Below are 20566 nucleotides of genomic sequence, written 5' to 3'. Positions count from 1 at the left end.
CCCATTTTTCACTTTCAGTGTTGTGAATGATGTAATTTGGGTGTGTCCTGCTTGTCCCGAGAGTCTCGCTGTCTATGGAAAGCCAGATGAGGAGGTCTCGCTGGGAGAGGGAGATACATTATTTGCAGATACACCCGAGGTCTGGTTACCACCAGGTCGGACTGTGTTCCTGGTTAAACAGCTGGTTAAACATATGGACTTCAACCAGCACCACAGCACCAGCTACTGTCCAGTCTCCACACGAAAAAATCACTTGAGAACCCAGGGATGGAGAATAGAAGGGAAGCGGGTTTGGGAAATAACATAAAGAAACGTAATTCGTAGTTTTCAGAGAAAAGAATCCAATGAAAATAAAATTGGTGTGCTGAGTTTGAGGCTCTAAACAGGCTCTATGTAAAAAAGAAATCTATTATAGAAATGTAAAACTATCATAATCTCAGTTGCACACTTGGAAAAAATAAGGATGTCTAAAATAGAACTTTTTTTTGGCCTGCCAACTGAAAATTGATATTTTCATTACGCTTTGGGTCAAGGGTTGATTTGTAAATACTAGGTAAGCTCCACTCCATGAGTTAAAAAGAATTTCCCATATAAACCTTCTGAGAGTGTAAAAGTAAGAAAATGTCCCCAGCCATTTTTTTAATGACAGCAGGGATGGGCCTCTGGATCTCCTCCCCTGCATGCTATAAGGGCTTAGCCATGTTCTGACATTCTGGGTCCAAATGAAACAAAGGACTTTTGTTAGAGGGAGGAGTAGAGCATCTATATATATAAAGGCTAATATGCAAAGTGTCCCTCCAACCGGTCACTATGACACGCACTGACCACCAGGGGGCAGACGCTCAACTCAGGAGCTGCCGAGCTGCAGTGACTTGGCAGCAGCGGTTCTTGGGTGACACGCCCCGAAACCAGAGAGGAGGGAGCCCGATTCCTCACAGGGCCGTGGGTTATGTTATTGCTGGGGCATTGTTGGCCTCGAATCTGGTTTACTGCACACTTGCGTTTGCATTCCACACCCTGTACGACAGCAGCTTTGCAGAGTGCCCTCTTGCACTCCGGAACCCCTTGGGGGGATGTCAGAGAGCCTAATCGCCACAGGCCAGGCCGAGGACCCCACCTGCTGGAGGGACCCCGCTTACTCTACAGACGCCCTTTGAGCCACGGCACCACCCCAGGTGCAGCCAGCTAGGGAGAGACTGCGGGAGGTTGGCTCCAGGGCGTGTCCAGCCCATCTCGCCCAGCCCCACCAGCCACCTTCTAATTAATTTCCTTTCAGTGTGCATGAATCCATGCACCGGGGCACTAGTATAAAATAAGAAAACTTTACTAATTTCTACAATTTGGATCTGGGCCCATCCTACCCTTCCCCCCTTCCTCATCTTCCTCTACAGTTCCTACCATTGTGTCCACACTTCAACCTTTAATTACTCTCAGTGAACTGAGAGCCCTCAATTCCAAGTCTGGCTGACCTAGACTCCAGTCTGAACTTTGTCACTAGCCACAGGACTTTGGGAGGGTCACTTTTCTTTGGTCCTTGGTTGTCTCATATGCAAAATGCTCAGACCACATGACCTGTTTGTCCTTCTGGGATACGAGTGCTGACAGCAGATGGTCTGTGCCTGCCGAGCAGTGGGGCAGGGGAGATGCAAGTGTTGTCCTGGAGTGGGACGTGGGCCCTGGGGTACGCACAGACTGCAGCATTCTGGAGCCTCTGGGTGGAGCTTCCTCCTATCGCCTGAGCATTGGCAACTGCTACTCCTACTGCACAGACTCAACCTACCAGGAAGGCGGCAAAGGCCACCCAGGCCGAGCCGGTGGGACAGGCCCGGGAGCAGCTGGCTCACAGGACCAGCCTGTCTACACTCAGGAAGTGTGAAGGATTAGCCGCGCACCTGCGCCAGGGCTCCAGTGCGACCTCCTTGTCCCCGCAAGGCTTGCTCCCTGCAGCCCCGACAGGCCAGGGCTGACCAAGGAGGACACGCAGGGGCCATGGCCACCACGCCCGGGAGCCTCGAGCAGCCAGCCGGAACAGCACTTTGAAGGTCAGTGAAGTGCAGACGCCGCCCTTTCTAACAGACACCCATCGCAAGAACACGCTGGGCCTTCGGTGTGGTTGCCACTTGGACGTCTCACCTGACTGAGACCAGGTCCATGAGTAAAGCAGTCTGACAACTGCTGCCTGTGGGTGCATTTCCAACTTCCACCGGCACCCCAAGGCACACACCACAGGTGTGGGTTTTCTTCTCACTCCCAAGAAGCACATTAGCGAGGTCCCTGCCCCACGACCCACAGCACAATGAACGGACGGAGCCGATTTAGGGCTCAGGCCCTTTTCTCCACTGCCAGGTGCATGAGCCTCAGTGTCCCTTCCGAGCAGTGGACACGTGTGCCGAGACGGTAGTGAGGGGGGAGGGTGTGAGAAAAACGTTCCCACTACACAGCCACTCATCTAAATACAGCCCAGCCAGCTCTGGTCTCAAATGTTTAGTTATTCCCAGAACTGCTTTGCTAGTCCCTGCAACCACACGCACACTCATATGCACACACACAGACACATACAGATACACATGCACACCCACAGAGACACACACGTTCACGCGCACACACACTCTTCCTGTAAATTAGGAGTACGTGGGCAGAAGCCTGCGAGCAGTGACTGCGGCTGCTGCTGCGCGGAGGTCAGTTCCCCTTACTTCACCCTGGGATGGCCCTGGCGGCAGCATCTCGTCGTGACCTCTGGTCTCTCGTGGTGCCGGGGCTGCTTCCTCCTGGAGGCTGCAGGCTGGCCCACCTCCGAGCACACTGCCTTTCACGTGGCCTGCTCTCCCCCCAGGTCTCTCCATCCTCCTCCGCACCGCAGCTTCAGAAGGGCCGCGCTATCTGGTGCCTTTACTCTTTTGTAGCTGCGCTGGCGCGCGGCGCCCAGAGAGCTCTGGGTGAGAAGGCTCTGGGTGAGAAGGCGTGGCAGGGCAGCACAGCCTCCTGAAGGCAGGGCCTGGAGTGGGACACTTGGATTTTAATCCCACTCAGCTGCCAAAGCCTCCAACTCCTATTTTCATAAGTATCTCCCCGATTCTGTATTTTCTGACTAGGGCTTGTGAAGGAACAGACCACTAGCACCTCGCACCCAGACCCACCACGGTCCTCACAATCAAACCCCAGACCTGGCCAGCCATTGCAGTGCGACCCAGTGCAGGAGGGGCAGCGGGGGAACCCCTGGCAGCCAGGCAGGTCAGTCCTCCCGCCAGGAGCTTGCTCTGATGGAGAACGCAAACCTCACAAATCTTTTTGAGAAATGGGATGGAAAAGAGCAAAATCGGGCTGTTACTGAGATAAAACAGGAAATATGCTAAACACATGAAAATGAGCTTAGACACCAGCACCACGTGCTGGAACCAGGCCTGAGAATTCCTCTCCCACACCCAGGCCCTCCCAGGACTCCCCCGCCACAGCCTGTCAGGGGAGAGGAAACGCCTTCATCGCTTCCTAGACAGATTGTAGACTTTTTCATTTATCCAGATGCTAATTTTATGCGTTTGGTCAATAAATGTTTGTAACATGTATTTATAAAGCTCAATACTTTCATGCAAATCTTATTTTAGACACAAATCCATGGCCCATGTTTTAATGACCACATTATTAATGGGACGGCGGTGTTTAACCTGCCCAGGGAGACGTACCGCAAGCCCTCGGGCAAGTGAAGCCCTGGGGTGAACGAGGTCCCCAGCCTTGACAGGAAGCGCCAGGGCCAGCCCCGCACCCCGCCCCTCAGCTGTGCCACCGCATGTGTGTCCAGACCAGCCAAGGCGCCTGCGGACCAGTCCCTGCGAGAACTGACCAGAGCCCGGCGCTGGGTAGGACGCTGTGTCTGCCATTTCCCACAGTGGCAGCCTGGGGTCTGTATGATCTCAAGTTCCTCCCAAGTTCCCTCTTTTCCCAACGCAACGAATTCCTCAAGGTACAGAGACTAAAAGTTTATTTCCCTGTCCGATTATTTTCTTTAAAAAGTTTACTTTTTGATAAAGTAAAACCAACCTTCAGTACCATAGAAACCTTTCCACGTGAACAATGCACTTTATCTCTGTGCACTGCGAGGGGCCAGGCCCAGCCAGGACCGAGCGGCACACCCTGAGCGGACAAAAAGCGGCAGGATGTGTCGAGGGCGGCATGGTCCCTGGCTGGGGAATATCCTACAACTGGAAAATATAAATAAGACCTTCAATGAGCTGAGAGTCATAAAAACGCCCTGAATCCAGTCCACAGCTCCGGGGCAGTGCAGCAGCTGCGGGGCTCGCGGAGCAGGAGCAGCCTGAGGGCCTGCGGGTCCCGCGGGCGGGTCACCAAGAGAAGCTGCTCTCGCTGCGAGGACAGCGCCTGCCTCACAGCCCGTTCGTCACCAGCTCGTGGACCCCGTGCTCATCAATGATCAGAGGCGCGTGGAACTCCCTGTGGGCCACGAGGCTCTCCAGTCCCTGAGAGGAGGCAAGATGAAACGGGTTAGGAAAGAGCGACAGCGGCCACAGGCAGCGGGGCTGCGACCGCTTCAGGGTGTGAAGGACAGAAGCTGGCCGAGACGCAGAGGGTGAGTCAGTCAGAACCGACTTGGTGCACACTTTTTTCCTTACTGCAGTACTTCTTCATGTGGTGGCCTGGCATGCCTGTAGTTTAGTCTTATGCCATGAGCAAATTTAACATAAAACCCAAAACTTAGTAAGAAAAAGTTAGCACAAGGTCAGAGGATTAGGAACCTGATTAGAGTCGAACAGAAAGCAGTCAGGGGTGTTTTTCTTTCTCTTTTGAATTGCCACCATTCCCGGCTCCCCAAGAACACCAGCCTGACATTTACCCATTTCTGAATGAAGCCTGGTACCCACTGACCTTCAAATACTTCCAGGTTGTCTAAAAGGGAGCCGGGTGGGACTCTGAGTGACCTGGCAATTTGTTGGCATCAAATCCCTTTAAACCTCTGCAGCTGACAGTGGAGAATTGATGGTTGTTTTTGTTTTTATTTTTTGTTGTTTTTTTTTTACATTTTATTTTATTATCTTTTTAATCTTTATTGTTGGAAGTATTACATAGGTCCTCCTTTTTCCCCCATTTACCTCTTCCAGCCGCTCCTGCCCCCACCCCACCCCCTCACCACCCTATTGTCTGTGTCCACGGGTTATGCGTATGCGCACAAGGACTTTGGCTGGTCTCGTCCCACCCACCCTCTCCTGCCTTCCCTCTCAGGTCCCACAGTCTGTCCATGCTTCAGTCTCTCTGCTAAACTGTTCATCAGTTTATCTGGTTCATCTGATCCCACATAAAGGTGAGATCGTGTGACACCTATCTTCTCTATCTGGTACACACTTTAAACTAAGCTTGATGACCACTTATAACAGCATGAAATAGACAACACACAGTAAAATTATTCTGATTATAATGTAATCTCGAAAGTTAATAAGATGATACTCATTCTTCCTTTAATTGTCCCCAGTGCGGGTCACTTGCTAAGCATGGGGGGAGGGGTGGCTGCCTCTGGGGGGTATCTGGAAAATACGTCACACATCAGAAGAACCAGCTCCCTGGTTCTCAAAGCGAGAGCACTAGGTTTATGAACAAAACAGACCCTCCGTGTGGCTCAGCGGTTGGAGCATCGGCCTCAGATTCAATTCCCAGTCCCAGGCATGTACTTGGGTTGCAGGTTCGATCCCGCCCGTCGGGATACGTGTGGCAGGCAACCAGTCGATGTGTCTCTCTCACATGGATGTTTTTCTCTCTCTCTTTCTCCCTCTTCCTCCCATTCTCTCCGAAGGGCAATGGGAAAAACATTCTCAGGCGAGGATTAATAAAAAATAAATGAAGGAAGAGGAGCCATGGGTCCATCTACACAACAAGGCAGCCCATGTTCTGAAAAGCCTGTTGCATCTCAGTGTGCCAGGGAAAGGCACCGAGGTGGAGGCGTCTCCGTGGGCTCCGAGGCAGAGCCGGGGGACTCGCGGGGAAAGGGCCGAGAGCAAAGGCGGCTCTGCCAGGACCGCTCCCCAGGGAAGGGTCCCCGCGACGCTCCGTCCTGTGAGGGCAGCTCCACTGAAACGTGACACAGAACCAGACTCTGCTTTTAAAAAGGAGCAGGAAAGCCAAGATACTCACTTCTCCGGCGTAGGAGATGAGGGGGGAGACTTCGCACTGGATCGGGTCATCGCTGGCATCCTTCAAGCTGGGGAGAGACCGCGTGTGTCACAGACTGTCCCCACGTCGCCAGCCAGAGGGAAAGGACAGAAGAGCTTTCCTCTGAGAAGCTTGTGAGAACAGAGTTTGCTGTTAACAGCCCCAACGACCACCAAGCGCCCAGAGGATTAGGTTCCCGGACACGGTCAGGGTCAGCAGACACCCCGGGGCCTGCCGCAGCGCCTCCTGGACATCTCACTGTTTACCGCTTCCAAGTTTTAATTTGACAAAGAAGGGACAATGGACTAACAGACATGTTCTGGGTATGTCCCCAGGTACTTTGATCCTTCACACTTCACTTTACTCCTTACCACACCCAGAGAGCGAGGCACCAAGTTTGACAAAGACCCTAACGATGCAACCCGTACGGCAGCCACTCGCCACATGGGCACTCAAACTTGACCTCCTGGAAACTGTAAAACTGAATTTCAATTTTAAAATTCAATTCACATCACAATGACCGTGTTCCAAGTGCCCGTAGCCACGCGTGGCTGCGACAACAGGCCCGTCACCAGCGCCGCCTTCAGGTCACGCTCAGCACTGACAGCACCTGCAAGCCTGAGTATCTCAATCACCGGGCACAGAGCAACAAACAGTGTTAAAAACGTATTTAAAGTCACGAGACCTCTGAGTTTTCGCCATTTCAAGAGCTTTACAACAGGACCCAAGGTGCACAGAAGCCTGGCCTCCTGCCGCCTGGAGACCCCTCTCCGTCCCTGTGCTCACACGTGGCCTCAAACGACAGCCCAGCCCAAAGCCGAGCCCCTGAGTGGGCCACGCCCGGTCTTTCTCCAACAGAACCGTCAGCTGAATTCAAGGTGCTCGCGTTCATGTCCTGCTCCTAGGACCACCATCTGCCACGCCACTCAGACCAGGCCACTCTGGGTTATTCCAGGTCATTCCCACCAGGTCCCTATGACAAGCTCCACCTCCCATCCTCTAGATTAGCTCAAGCCCCACCTTCCCCTGACTGCTACTCCACAGTGCCTGCCCTCCTTCATTTACTCAAAGAAAATGATGCTTCTCGGGCATCTGCTGGTTGGATTCCTGCTCAGGCACATACCTAGGCTGGGGGTTCAACCCCCGGTCGGGTATGTAAAGAAGGCAACCAACCGACGCTTCTGTCACATGGATGTTTCTCCCTCCCCTCTCTCAAGTCAGCAAGTGTAACCTCAGGTGAAGGTGAAGACCCACATGCACTGGGACCCTCCCGGGGCTGCAGGAAACGCTTGCTCTCCGCACGAGCCCCGTGGCATCTGCACGCTGACAGCATCTGAGGCCTGAGTGGGGGTGGCTCTCGGGCTGATGGGAGGAAAGATGCTTTAAAGGTGGGGCGCATGGCTCTGCAGACCTGTGTCAGGTTCCATCACGAGAGCTCCAGAGATCTGGCACAGACTCCCTGGGCAGCTCAGGGTCACATACGCCACATGGGAAAATGAAGTTCCACCTGAACCTGAACCTGAGGCCGAGGGACTTGGTTTTGAACTCGAGGAACACACAGCTGGCCTGAACATGACCTCCCTCTGCACCACAGAGATCCCCACCACAGAGAACTAAAGGGAACGGGGAGAAAAGTACTAGCGCAAAGCACCTGAACAGGGAGAACTTTAAAACTTTTTGTATCTTAACTGAGATGCTGGAGGGTGTTTGCAGCTGTATAATTAAGAAACGCTCACTTTTCAGGTTCAAAGCTGTGTGGTTCAATAGAGAAGGAAATTTAGGGTCGAAAATCTATTTCTTAAATCATAAAGGCAGCTGCTTCCAGACGCTGCACCCAGTCCCCCTGGTGTGAGGATGACCGACCCAGGGCTCCTAGAAGACAGGAGCCGGCTCTGGGCGTCCCCTTCCTTGGCACAGCCACGTCCCAGACCTGACAGCCATGCTGGCCTCCGCAGGGCGAGGCAAAGGGCAGGGGGCAAGGCAGGTGACGAGGCCCCAGACCCTGCCTGGCACAGTCCCCAGGGATCTCAACAACCTACTCTCCAAACCAGGCCTGCCCCCTGCGGGGGAGCAACAAGCATGTGCCGCTCTCTCTAGCTACTCAGACCATGGCTTTTCAGATGCTGCCAGCACCCAGAGGGGAGAGGACATGGGGTACTCCAGCTAAAAATGACCTGCTCTTAGAAGACACTTTCTTAGGAGCAGGACAGTAAGTGACTGATATTAACCCAGAGAGACCGAAATGGGGAGCTATTAGCATGAGAACAAATCAAAGAACAGTTTCTGCCCCCTCGGGGCCTCAGGCGTGATGTCCAGTCCAGGAGACACACCTCACAGCATACTTGGTGTCGCTGTGCGGGTGCTCCCGGCCGGGCACCTGCGCCAGGCCTTACCTTCACTTGCGAATGCTCACTGCGGCTCAGACGCCTGTGGGGTCTTAGTACGGCATGCTGCCCGTGCCCAGCATGCACTGCGCTGAATTAGTGTCCAGACAGATGCCTGCCACCAAGGAAGCAGCGCCCACCGCAGCCCCGCCCCCGCCCGCGGCAGCGCTACACTAGCTCAGGGAGAAGCGCAGCCCGACCGACCGCATGCTGCAGGAGGCGGGGATAGTTACTTGTCCGCGACCCCGGCTGTGACGGCCTCGGGCTGTCCGTGCGCAGCGGTGCTAGGTGGGAATAAAGAAGCATTACTGGGAGAGCAAATCAAACATAACGAGGAGGGAACTGGAACTCCGCTGGCCTGGAGGCAGGATGGGTGGTGAAGGATAAACTCAGCAAAGGAGAGGGAGGGCTGAAAAACAAATCAATGGCCAAGACGAAGCAAGGACAGCTGACGCGCCCACAGGCTCGCTGAGGAGATGCCCAGGGCGGCCCTGGCCGGCCCCTACGGTGACACAGCCAGACCAGCCGCCCGCCAGGCCCAGCATGGCCGCGCTCAGCACTCTGTGCACCCAGCCAGACACTCCATCCGCGAGGGTGCAACTGACCGGCAGGACATGCTTCGTGAGCACAGAAACCCAACGACTTAGCAGGGGCTTCCAGGGGCCAGTGAAGGTTTTATCATAAAACATAAGGTTTAGCCTAAAAGGAATAGCTCTTAACAATCCCCTTGTTTCAGCTTCTAAAATCTGTAACATTTCTCAAGGCTGGGACTCGGGACTCAGTGCCATTCATTTCCCTTCCTGGCGCCTCTCTTATGACCTGACGCTGCCACGGTGGCCCTGTGTCTCATAGGAGTGGGGGGTGGCAGGAGTTTTGGGGGTCCCCCAGATGTGTGGGCAGTGACCTGTGGTACAGCTGCTGCTGACAGCCAGACCCAGAGGCACACCAGAGGGGTCACCTTCCAACTACTGCTCAGCTGGAGTCATTTCACGCCCAGGAGACGTGTGTGAACACAAGGGCTTCCGCCAACCCCTGTGAGGGGAGCAGGCATTCCCCCACACCAGGCAGGGATGCCTTGTTGAAAGAGGCGGTAACAACAGAGAGAGAGGAGGCGGCCAGGAGCGAGGGCGGGGGCACACACTCACCGGGGAATGGCGGGCAGGCGGCAGCCGTTCTCGTCGATGAAGTGGCCCCCGGCGTTGAGCACCCAGCAGTGGTGCAGGGACATGAGCGCGTGCCGGGCCGTGGTGGGGTTGTCCTTGCCGTTCTGACTGTCTGCGTTCTTCAGAGGGGAGAACTCATCTTCCCGCAGCACCTCATACACCACAAACTTCCTGCAGGGGACAGGAACAGAGATGCCTGGCTACAAAACAAAGCTGCTCCGAGCACGGCCCCCACGGCCCAGCTCCACTCCCCCTGCGGGTCTCCACGCAGCCCAGACAAAGGCTCCAAGAAATAACTAGTCATAGAGACGAGAAATCTTGGTGCAAAAAAATCCCGTTAGTGTCTGTTCTGGGGGAGAAAAAGGATGATTTAGGAATGTATTTGGTGAGATAACTCTTAGCTAATTTGTCTCCTGCGTTTTCATACTGGTCAGTTCGGAGATTTCCTGGCGAGCTACGGGATCTAAGAACACTCGCTGTGACACTTGCTCTCAGGCAGGGAGACGCCTGAACCCAGGGCCAACTCTAGCGGGCCTGGTAGCCACCGAGCCAGAGCGAGGGCAGGAGGGCCAGCCTGCTGAGACCACTGACATGAGGAACAGCCTCCGGGCAACTCGACACACTCATGGACGGGGCTCTGATGCCGTCACAACACCGGCACTGGCGTCAAGTGTGCAGAGGCAGCGTCCTGCCTGGGCGGGGAAGGCAGGTTGGAGGCATTCGGTCCACCCTACGGGCTGTGTTAACCTACTGTGCAAACTGGAAGATGTCGAAAACGAACTTCTCCATCTTTATTCCGTTGGGCCTGTCGGGCTTCACGAGCTGGCCCTGGGAGTCCACGGACGGAACCTTCTTCTGAGCCACGTGGTGCTGCAGCTGCGGCTCGTGCACACTAGGCAGGAGAGAGACGGCCACTGCGAGGGGGAGACCTCCGAGGCCCGCTCGCCAAAGTGCGGCCTCACACACCACACCCGTCACACCAACGCCTCCCAGGACCCCATCGTTCATAAACCTTCTCCTCTTTGCCCCAACTCTCCCCCTGGGGGCCCTCCAAGTGTGGGGGAAGTGGAGCACCGACAGTCACTGCGGATGAAGGAGCGAGGCCACAAGCAGCACAGGGGACTGGGAACCGCTGGGAACTGAGGGGATGCCGAGGGCCAGGCTGACTGAGCAGCCACCCTGTGCCCTTCACTCTACAACCCGGGCGGGCAGGCAGGGCAGACGCTCCGCCCAGGGCCCGGCGCCCTCACTCTCTGAGGCACTGGCTCCTAAGGCTCCTCGGCACCAGCTCCCGTAGACTGCCACCCCCTCTGCACGTCCCAGATGCTGGCTCAGCAGCTGTGGGACAAATGTGTCTCCAAAGTGTCCAGCTATGGGAGAGACGGGGTGCGTGTCTGTCCTTCGCTTCACCAAGGCCTAGCACGCTGGCAGGAGGGAAGATAAGAAAAGGGGTGACTGTGCCCTCAGCTTACGCCCCGGGAGGGGCTCCTATGACCCAGCTCACTGACCGCCAGTGCCAGGGACATTTCACTGGGTAGAGGTGACCCCAGGAAGTGGACAAATTCTGCAGGACTGGACTTGGGGTTATCTCCCGACTTCTCACGCAACCAACAATCCCAACGCCCACCCTGCCGTACTTGACAATGTCTCTCAGAAAGGGCACGGTGAAGAAATGGTTGGCGATGTTCCCCGCGTTGAACAGCAGCCGTCCATCCGGGCCTCGCCTCTGCGCCGTGGCCAGGGAGATCTCGCTGTACTCCACCACCTGGTACACCCCATCCACGCGGCACACCACGCCCACTGGCTCTGTGGGGTTCGTCTTCTCCACCACCTGCCCCAGGCAGACAACAGCACAGGAAGACACACACTCGCTACGTGCCCATCCGCCATTTCCACAGCCCCGGGTGCACTTGCACTTACCAGGCAGGGGGTTGCTGGCGGCAGACCATCGCCGACCCCTGCACAGTCTCTGACAGACTCCCTTCCAACTGGACGGGGGCTCATCGCTAACTGCCCGGGGAGCAGCAATTCCCCGACACAGCAGGCGGCCCGCAGCACGGGGGCCTCCGGCCTCTGGCTGGGGGAACCGAGCCCCCGCTCCTGCCTTCAGCCGCTGGCAGGTCGGCGCTGGCTTTGCTGACTTAAGGAAATCAGTTGCTGGAGAAAAGTTTTAACTTGACTGCTTTGATTTCATCTATACTTAGCAGAGACTTTTCAAACCGGGGACACCTTTCAGGAATCTCCGGAACTGGGAATAACTGAATGAGAAGCCTACGTCCCCCAAATACCTTTATGTTTATTATTTAATGTATCCTTAACCACACTCAGCTACTTTGAGAATAAATGGAATGAAATATCTCTGAGATTCACAAGACAAAAAGTAAGGCCTTCTGCCTCTCATTTTATATTGCCAGATCACTATTTCATTTGAAAAAGGCTTTTTTTTTTCCCCGTTTTCATTCATGGAAACAGCATATTCCTTGTTTGAGGGATGTCACTGGGAGGCAGGTCGAAAGGCCCACCCCACTGATCTGTGTCCCACGCTAGGTTTTGTCTCGCTAGGTTTTGTCTGAAGAGGTTCTATGCTTTAAAAAAGTTTGCAAACCAGCTGTGGACCTTCTGTCAATGGCTCCAGGCTGGGGAGCTGAGAGAAAGGGGTGTGTGGAAATGTAAGAGTGTTTCATTAAAAACACCTCACAGGTACTTCTGACACCCGCCACCCCAACCCCACACAACTCATCTAAACATCTAACTTGTTCAGGAGACAACTGTGAGCGAACGACTTTGAAGTCAGGATCCAATGACACGAAGGGCCACAGAAGGGTCACAGTAAAGAGTAGCTGAAGGGACTGCGTGCTCTGCCTGTTCACCAACGTTCCAGCCTGCCTCCAAGTGAAAAGTCTCTGCTAAGTACAGATGAAATCAAATCGGTAAAGTTACAACTTTTCTCCAGCAACTGATTGCCTTAAGTCAGCACAGCCAGCGCCGACCTGCCAGCGGCTGAAGGCAGGAGTGAGGGCTCGGTTCCCACAGCCAGAGGCCAGAGGCCACGCTGTGGGCTGCCCGCTGTGTCCTTGCACTATTTGCCCTGAAAGGAGCACAGGATTCGGTGAAAAGGAACCTTCTACCAAGGAAGGGGTGGAGCTGGAGGGGACAGCACGCCAGGCACAGCCTCTCTGAGGCGCACCCCTCCATCAGCTCTGCCTTCCACTCCCTGCCCACAGCGGGCATCTCCCTACCTGGGAGTTTGAATCGACTCCTTTCGTCCCGTGAGAAAAACAAACTTGTACAAGGTTTGTTTCCCAATCCCCTCTGTGCCCCCTACTCCCACCGCCATGGCAACAGCAGGAAGCTTGCACACTGTACACATGCCGAGTGTTCATCTCAGGGTGAAGGGTTTACTTCCATGACAATTACTAACCTCCAAGGACTGTAAGTCTAAATCACAAAGAAAGCATCTGTACACTGCACGAAGGTAGAGGTCAGCTGGCATTATTCAGAAAAGACAGCACAGGATTCAGAGCTTGCTCTGCTGTCACAAGCCAAACCCTGAAAGCTGAGCTACAACCCATTAGCCTCAAAGTCCCTGTGCCGCTTTGGAAAATGCGTGGGAGTCTGAGAGGGCGTTTGTTAAAGCCGGGACAGGGGAAGAGCCACAGGAGAGCCCAGGCGGGCTGCTCTGGCTCACTGGGAAGTGAGAGAAAAGGGGCCTTGGGGACAGGCTCGGGGAGCTGGCCCAGGACAAGCTGTTGCTGCCCGTTGCTCCCCTGGTTGCAAATCTCGTGGGGTCCCTTAAAGGGTAGGAGATGGGTGCCTGGGGCGTGCGGGAGGTGCAGGCTTGTGCTAGAAAATGATCTTTAACTCACAATGGTCCTTCCCTTTCAGCTTTGTGCAAACCACACCACCCTATAGTCCAGTGGTCGGCAAACTCATTAGTCAACAGAGCCAAATATCAACAATACAATTGAAATTTCTTTTGAGAGCCAAATTTTTTAAACTTAAACTTCTTCTAACGCCACTTCTTCAAAATAGACTCGCCCAGGCCATGGTATTTTGTGGAAGAGCCACACTCAAGGGGCCAAAGAGCCGCATGTGGCTCGCAAGCCACGATTTGCCAACCACTGCTATAGTCTATTCTCAAGGCTCTCATTCCTTAAAAAGCTTAACTCACAAGACAGGAGCCTGGTTAGAAAGTACTGCAAAGAATGCTACTGCTGCACTGTGACTCTCCCTAACCTGGGAGGCTTTTAAAACTATGTCTTGATTTTACTACAATGAAAAAGGTGGGAGGACAGATTATTAAGTAGTTTCTGATGCCTCTAGGAACTGGACACACAGCAGCCCAGTCCCATTTGGTTCCAGACACAGACCTGGAGGCGTGGAGAAGAGTGACTGTGAGACCAGCACACTCATGAAAGTCAGCGCACCAATCACAGCTCCTAGCTACCAGCAAACTTAACTCCGGTAAGGGGTTTGCTTTAATAACGTGACGTGAGCCTGGCTGGCGGGGCCTAGTGGTTGAGCGTTGATCTATGAACCAGGAGGTCATGGTTTGATTTCCAGTCAGGGCACATGCCCGGGTTGTGGGCTCAATATCCAGTGGGGGGCGTGCAAGAGGCAGCCGATCCATGATTCTCTCTCCTCATGGATGTTTCTCTCGCTCTCTCCTTCTCCCTTCCTCTCTGAAATCAATAAAAAATATGTATATTGAAAATCCTATATAATTAAGATGGAATATGCAAATGGCCCTTATGCCTTGAAGCGTAACGACTGACCGTGTAAAGACCGGATCACGGATCAGCAGGAGGGTGGGGCAGCAAGCTACAAGCTGGCAGTGGAGAGCTACAGGAGGGCGGGGCAGCAGGCTATGAGGGGGGGGGTGGAGGGAGCTACAGGAGGGTGGGGCAGCGGGCGGAGAGCTACTGGAGGGTGGCCGCGAGCTACTGGCAAGCTACTGGCGCACGGATTCGTGTGCAGGGCTACGAGTATATATATAATGTGACATGATACTAAAACGAGAAGTGGTGATGGAGCCCTCAAGCCTGGAACTGACTGAGGCCTGGAGCTCGGGTGCTCATTTCTGAGGTCAAACGGGCTGACACCCCTTCCAGGTTCACACTGTAGATAGATTTTGAGAGAAAGGACATCTTTATAACAGAAAATCTCCAACCAGGGATCTGGCATGTCTCTGTGGCAAGGCTTCTTTTTAAATTTATGCCATCTAATTTGTTTTTGTCAGAAAGACATTCCCTTCATGTCAATATTATAAAATTACTAGAGGCCCGGTGCATGAAATTCGTGCACGGGAAGGGGGTCCCTCAGCCCAGCCTGCACCCTCTCCAATCTGGGACCCCTCGGGGGATGTCCGACTGCCAGTTTAGGACATCTCCTGTGGGATCAGGCCTAAACCAGCAGTCAGATATCCCTCTCACTCCAGGACCTCTGGTTCCTAACCACTCGCCTGCCTGCCTGATTGTCCCTAACTGCCTCTGCCTGCCAGCCTGATCACCCCTAACTTGCCCCCCCGGCCAGGGTGATTGCCTCTACCTTGCCCCCTGCTGGCCTGATCACCCCTGCCTTGCCCCCCTGCCGGCCTGATCAACCTTAACTTGCCCCCCTGCTGGCCTAATTTACCCTAACCACCTCAGCCCTCGGCCTAAGCTGCAGTCTGGCCTCCCTGTGCGGGAGGCAACCTGGCGGATCAGGGGAAGGCACCGCACCATTTCCCCGCTATTGCTGCCACTGCTGGCCTGAGCATGGGCCCTTCGCAGCTGCCCATGGCTGCCTGAGCCTCAGCCCTCGCAGCCACTGTGGCTTTGTCCAGAAGGACGTCCAGAAGACGTCTACCCTAATTAGCATATTACCCTTTTATCAGTATAGATTCTAATAAACAAAACAACAAACAACAAGTGCTGAAGAGGATGTGACGAAAAAGGAACCCTCTTACTCCTATGTTCATAGCAGCACAATTCACCATAGCTAAGATTTGGAAACAGCCTAAGTGCCCATCAGCAGATGAGTGGATTAGAAAACTGTGGTACATCTACACAATGGAATACTACACTGTGGTAAAAAAGAAGGAACTCCTACCATTTGCAACACCATGGATGGACCTGGAGAGCATTATGTTAAGCGAAATAAGCCAGTTGGAGAAAGAGAACTATCACATGATCTCACTCATTTGTGGAATATAGTGAACAACATAAACTGATGAACAAAAATAGAGCCAGAGACAGAGAAGCATCAAACAGGCCGTCGATCTTCAGAGGAAAGGCAGGGGAGGGTGGGAGTGGGGGGTAAGAGATCAACCAAAGGACTTGCCTGCATGCATATGAGCATAACCAATGGACATTCATGGGGGGGGAGGGGCGCGGGAGATGGGGGGAGGAGGAAGGGCCTGTGCTGGGGGGTGGGGGAGGCTGGGGAGAGGTCAATGGGGGGAAAAGGAGACTTATGTAATGCTTTAAACAATAAAGAATTTAAATAAATAAATAAAATTATTCTACCTTGTCTTCTAACATCTTTATGGAGTTTTTAATATTTGACTCTGTAATACATTCAAAATCGATTGTGGTATGAACTGAGCGAGAGACCTTCCTTTCTCAGCCGGCAACTTCATTCACCCCCCAAACCCGAGATGGGAGTCGCACAGCGACTCCTCCGTGCACCAGCGGGGTCTGGCCGTCAATCTGCCACCTTCTCCTGGGGTCAGCTCCGCAGGCCTGTGTGTAGTATTCACATCCACCTGAATGTCTGATAGTCTGTCTCCAAACCTCTCCTCTCCTCACCATCCTTCTTCAATATTTCCTGGCTGCCTTTCCATGTTTATCCTAAGCTTTATCACTGTTTTGGCCCCAGAATAGAGTCACTGGAACTTTGATCAGGATGGTGTGATATTTTAATTTGTGAGAATTGACACCTTTACAGATTCCCAGGAAAAGTAATATTTATATCCGTATTTTCAAACCTTCCAACATGTCCATCCGATTCCAAGATACGCTCCCGGGCCTGTTTGCCTCCCTGAAGGCATATCTCCCACAGCACCGCCCGCAACTGAAGGGCTGTAACCCTCCCTCCAACTTAGTCCCTGCATGTGTGTGGCCAGTCGAGCCATCACTAATCCCAACTGTCCTACCCGCCCTCTGCATACCCCGTCTCATTCGAGAGACTACCAGAAGCGCCTCGCGATGTCCAAGACCGCTCTCTGTGCCTCTCGTCCCAACAGCCCCGCAGCCGGCTCAGAGGCCCATGGATGCTCGGGCCTGGGGAGACCCACCCTCCCAAGTGCTGACTGCAAACTCTCACTTCTGAGGGACCTGACTTCTGGAACCAAACGTTGCCACGTTAAGAAAAGAAGTGGGAGTGGGTGGTTAAGTGCCCTGAAGAGAGGAATGGTTCTACAACATTCCAATCACCCAGTAACTCGGGTCGGACTCCTGCATGCAGGTGCTGGCAGGGAGCCCTGGAGCCTCACCTGTGGAGAAGGGCCTTACCTTGGCGCCACAGTCCGCTCCCTGCTGAATGCAGAATCCAATGAACCGTGGGTCTGCCACTCTCACCAGGATGTTGTCAACGCAGTAGACGTGAACACTGCTGATGCCCCTGCGCTCCATGTCCCCCACGATGTCCCAGGCGGCCAGAGCCCGGTAAAGGCCCCCGTTCCCGTCTGGGAAATGAGACAGCCCTTAGAGTACAGCAGACCCATTCTGAGGGTCACCCGAAGGTCGCTTAGCGTGGGCCAGGAAAACACGTTCAAGGAAAGAGTCAGGAGTCGTCACAGTGCACGAACAAGGCAGCCCCAAAGGCCACGCCTTCCTTTTGACCTGCCCTGTAACAATCTGCCTGAAACACATGGTGAACTACAAAGTCATTCATCACACAATGACCACCCACAACCTCCACGTTTTATTTCTGTTTGTATGATTGGCGCTGACTCTGCATTTGCAGCCTGACAATGTCATCCATGTCAGAGAGAAAATCACGTGGAAACTTCATGTCAAGTCACTGGTTTAAAACCAGACTCACATGAAGGTCAGTGGTGACCTAAGCTCGGTGCTAGGAAAGCCCCTCCCTCTGCCTCCTGCGGCCTCGTGTCCTGTCAGCACCCTCAGCCACAGCTGACTTCATGATGCGAAATTAGACAGCACAGAGGGGGCTCAGAACAGCGAGTCCTTCCCTGACTGCGAAGAATTAAGGAGAAAAAAGAAGTCAAAAGCACCCTGTGGACACTGCTGTCTCCTTCCAGCCTCCCCTCCCCAGACAGATCCAGACAGGAACCTGCAGCCTGGCCTCCTGCTACCAGAGTCACACCCAGGTCATGGCTCCGGCTGCTGCTGCCGCAGAGCGTCCTGTGCTCGCGCAGCCTGGGTTTGTGCGATGCGGAGGCTCCGAGGGCACTGTGTGTGCAGCTGTGTGCTTCTTGTTCTCTGGCTTCACCTACTGAGGCCATTTCTCCTGGCCATTTAATGTCTCCAAACACTTATTTCATTGCTCTTTAAGAAGCAATAGTGCAGACAAACCCTAATCAGCCTCTTACTTCTTAAACTGAGGGGTTCACAATTTTTCCCTCGGACAAACCCCGGCAGAGCAGCGCTGCTGCAGAGGAACCATGCACTCTGGGTGCATGAAGCCTCTCTCCAGGACAGACTCTCGCAAAAAGGATCACCATATTAAAAAGGAAATTAAAATTCAATGACTTATGTCACTACTATTCCTCGTCACCATTAAGGGCACAGACCTGGAGCCATAGACACCTTGCTCTTCTCTTCCAAAATAATCTTGCCATCAAAACTCATAGCTGGCAGCATGCCCTGCTGGAAAAAGACGACGTTCTCCTTCTGTAAGCCGAAGTGCCTGTGCTTGGTGAAGAACTCCTCTGTGGACTGCATCGTCCTGCCGCTGGTCATTATGTACCTGCAGCAGGAGAGTGTCTTCTGAGACCGCGCCCTTGGATTAGGGCACAGAAAGCCTTGTCTAGGCCCCGAGCTGAAGGAAATCTTGAGAGCACTTGGCCTCCCTCAGGGGAGCCTCTGCCACCACCTCCCCACCCTCGGGTAGGACATGCCTCTCCACACCTCCGGCAACAGAGCCTGCAGCTAGCTCAAGGAAAGAGCTGGGAACTGTGAAAAGTGCATTTTAAATTAAACACCGTGGACGAAAGGGGCCACATGCTAACCTGACAAGCTCAGGGAAGAAGCTCCCCCCGCCCCCGCCGCCACTCACCGCTTTGCTTTCTCCGCCTCCCTAGTCTATCAACAATGGATTTTATGTAACCCACCTACGTCCCCTCCTTTAACTGTAGTGTATAAAAATAGGTAAAAAACCACCATTCTCTGGAGCAGTGGTCGGCAAACTCATTAGTCAACAGAGCCAAATATCAACAGTACAATTGAAATTTCTTTTGAGAGCCAAATTTTTTAAACTTAAACTTCTTCTAACACCACTTCTTCAAAATAGACTCGCTCAGGCCGTGGTATTTTGTGGAAGAGCCATACTCAAGGGGCCAAAGAGCCGCATGTGGCTCACGAGCCACAGTTTGCCAACCACGGCTCTGGAGCATTATCCCAATCTGTGAGGTTCTGCTTCCTGGCAGCTGTCGACAGTTTGGCTCGAATAAACTCACAAAAACTCTTTACAGGTTTGAATGTTTTTACGTTAACAAGCTCATATTTTAACTAAGTAGAAAAGGGTAACTATGGTACATTCCAACGACCTCTGGTGGTTTCCTGCTAAAATTCTGAAATGGCATGCGGGCTCTGTCCCCTTCATGTAAAATCAGAGAAGTACAGGTACACTCTTTGTTGCCACAGGAATCCCCAGGTGGCAGAGCAGGAAAATCTGAAACCAGCACCTAGAGGACACACTCAACTAAGGGACATCTGTTGAGTGAATCAATGAAGACCATGGTATCATTCCCAACGCAGTAGGTATCTGTCTCTTTAACATTCTGAACTCCGGCACAAGGGCTTGGGTGTGATTTAGAAGGTGACAAAGAGAAACACAACTTCAGCTGTGCGAGCGAAGGAAGCCAACATGACCGCAGGGGCCTGGGCTGGGAGCCCTGCTGGCTGCTTAGAACACAATGTCCCTCCAAAGTCCTGCAGGAAGCGGCAGTTGTGTGGGAAGACCTGGGGGGTCTGGGAGAATCACAGAGCCGGTGGGAAGCAACACTGGCCAGACTCAACCGCAGGACTGGAGGGTCTTTCAGGGGCCTCCTCCTGGGCGACCGCGGGCCAGGCAGAGGGCAGAGAAGCCAGCAGAGCCTTTGCTGGTCACATGGGGCTGTTACAGGATTAGGGACCTGAGGAAACTCACACCCACTGCGGGTCACCCCACAAAACATGCTAATTCCAAAGCTGTGGAGAAAGACGAAGGAGCTAAGTCGGCACTTTCTAACGAGCAGAGCAGAAGCTCCGCAATGGTGGTGCTCAGGGAACCCGGCGGGGCAGACCCTGGTGCCCGGCCCCAGCCCCGAGAGGCTGGCCCTCAGCAGAGAAGTCAGTGAAGCTTTCAGCCAGGGGAGGGGAAAGGTGCGGGGGGAGGGGGTTCGGAAAGGCTAGATAATCTAGTACTTGAGAACACAAGTTCCTAGACTAAGAGAACCCACTGAAAATAGAGCTACACCATGTCAAGAAATTTCAGATACTGAAGATAAGGAGAGACCCTAAGTGCTCTCAGAGAGGGGAAGACTAGAAAGCAGAATGGCACTGGGAACCAGCGCCACCTCCGAATTCCGAAGATTCAAACGTTCAGACATTCTACACACGAACCACCAATGAGGAGGAAATCTCCAGACAGAGAGAACCCACTGCACCCAAAGGGACTCAGGTGAGGATGCAGAAGCTGGGGGAGAACACACTGCTCCTT

At 53.6% G+C, this 20566-nt stretch overlaps 1 protein-coding gene across 11 annotated transcripts in view; it reads right to left on the bottom strand.

Moving 5' to 3' along the window:
• Window positions 1-951: 951 nt before the first annotated feature.
• The window catches only part of UAP1 (UDP-N-acetylglucosamine pyrophosphorylase 1), a 33224-nt gene continuing 13609 nt past the window's right edge, over window positions 952-20566 (bottom strand). For 4 of the 11 annotated variants that reach the window (XM_080648835.1, XM_080648836.1, XM_080648832.1 and 1 more), the window contains 8 exons: window positions 18438-18613; window positions 17194-17366; window positions 11338-11531; window positions 10452-10592; window positions 9683-9871; window positions 8771-8821; window positions 6136-6202; window positions 952-4472 (listed from right to left, as the gene is read on the bottom strand). In XM_080648835.1, the coding sequence (XP_080504961.1) occupies window positions 4380-4472; window positions 6136-6202; window positions 8771-8821; window positions 9683-9871; window positions 10452-10592; window positions 11338-11531; window positions 17194-17366; window positions 18438-18613 (1084 nt within the window). In that variant the 3' untranslated portion in view covers window positions 952-4379. Of the gene's footprint in view, window positions 4473-6135; window positions 6285-8770; window positions 8822-9682; window positions 9872-10451; window positions 10593-11337; window positions 11532-17193; window positions 17367-18437; window positions 18614-20566 lie in introns of all 11 variants that reach the window. The other 7 variants (XM_080648837.1, XM_080648834.1, XM_080648828.1 and 4 more) reach the window with 3 other exon arrangements.

The sequence above is a fragment of the Plecotus auritus genome (assembly GCF_963455305.1).
Source record: "Plecotus auritus genome assembly, chromosome: 12".
NCBI lineage: Eukaryota > Metazoa > Chordata > Mammalia > Chiroptera > Vespertilionidae > Plecotus > Plecotus auritus.
The sequence above is the reverse complement of the archived record's forward strand: the minus strand, read 5'-3'. Positions and strand labels throughout refer to the sequence as shown.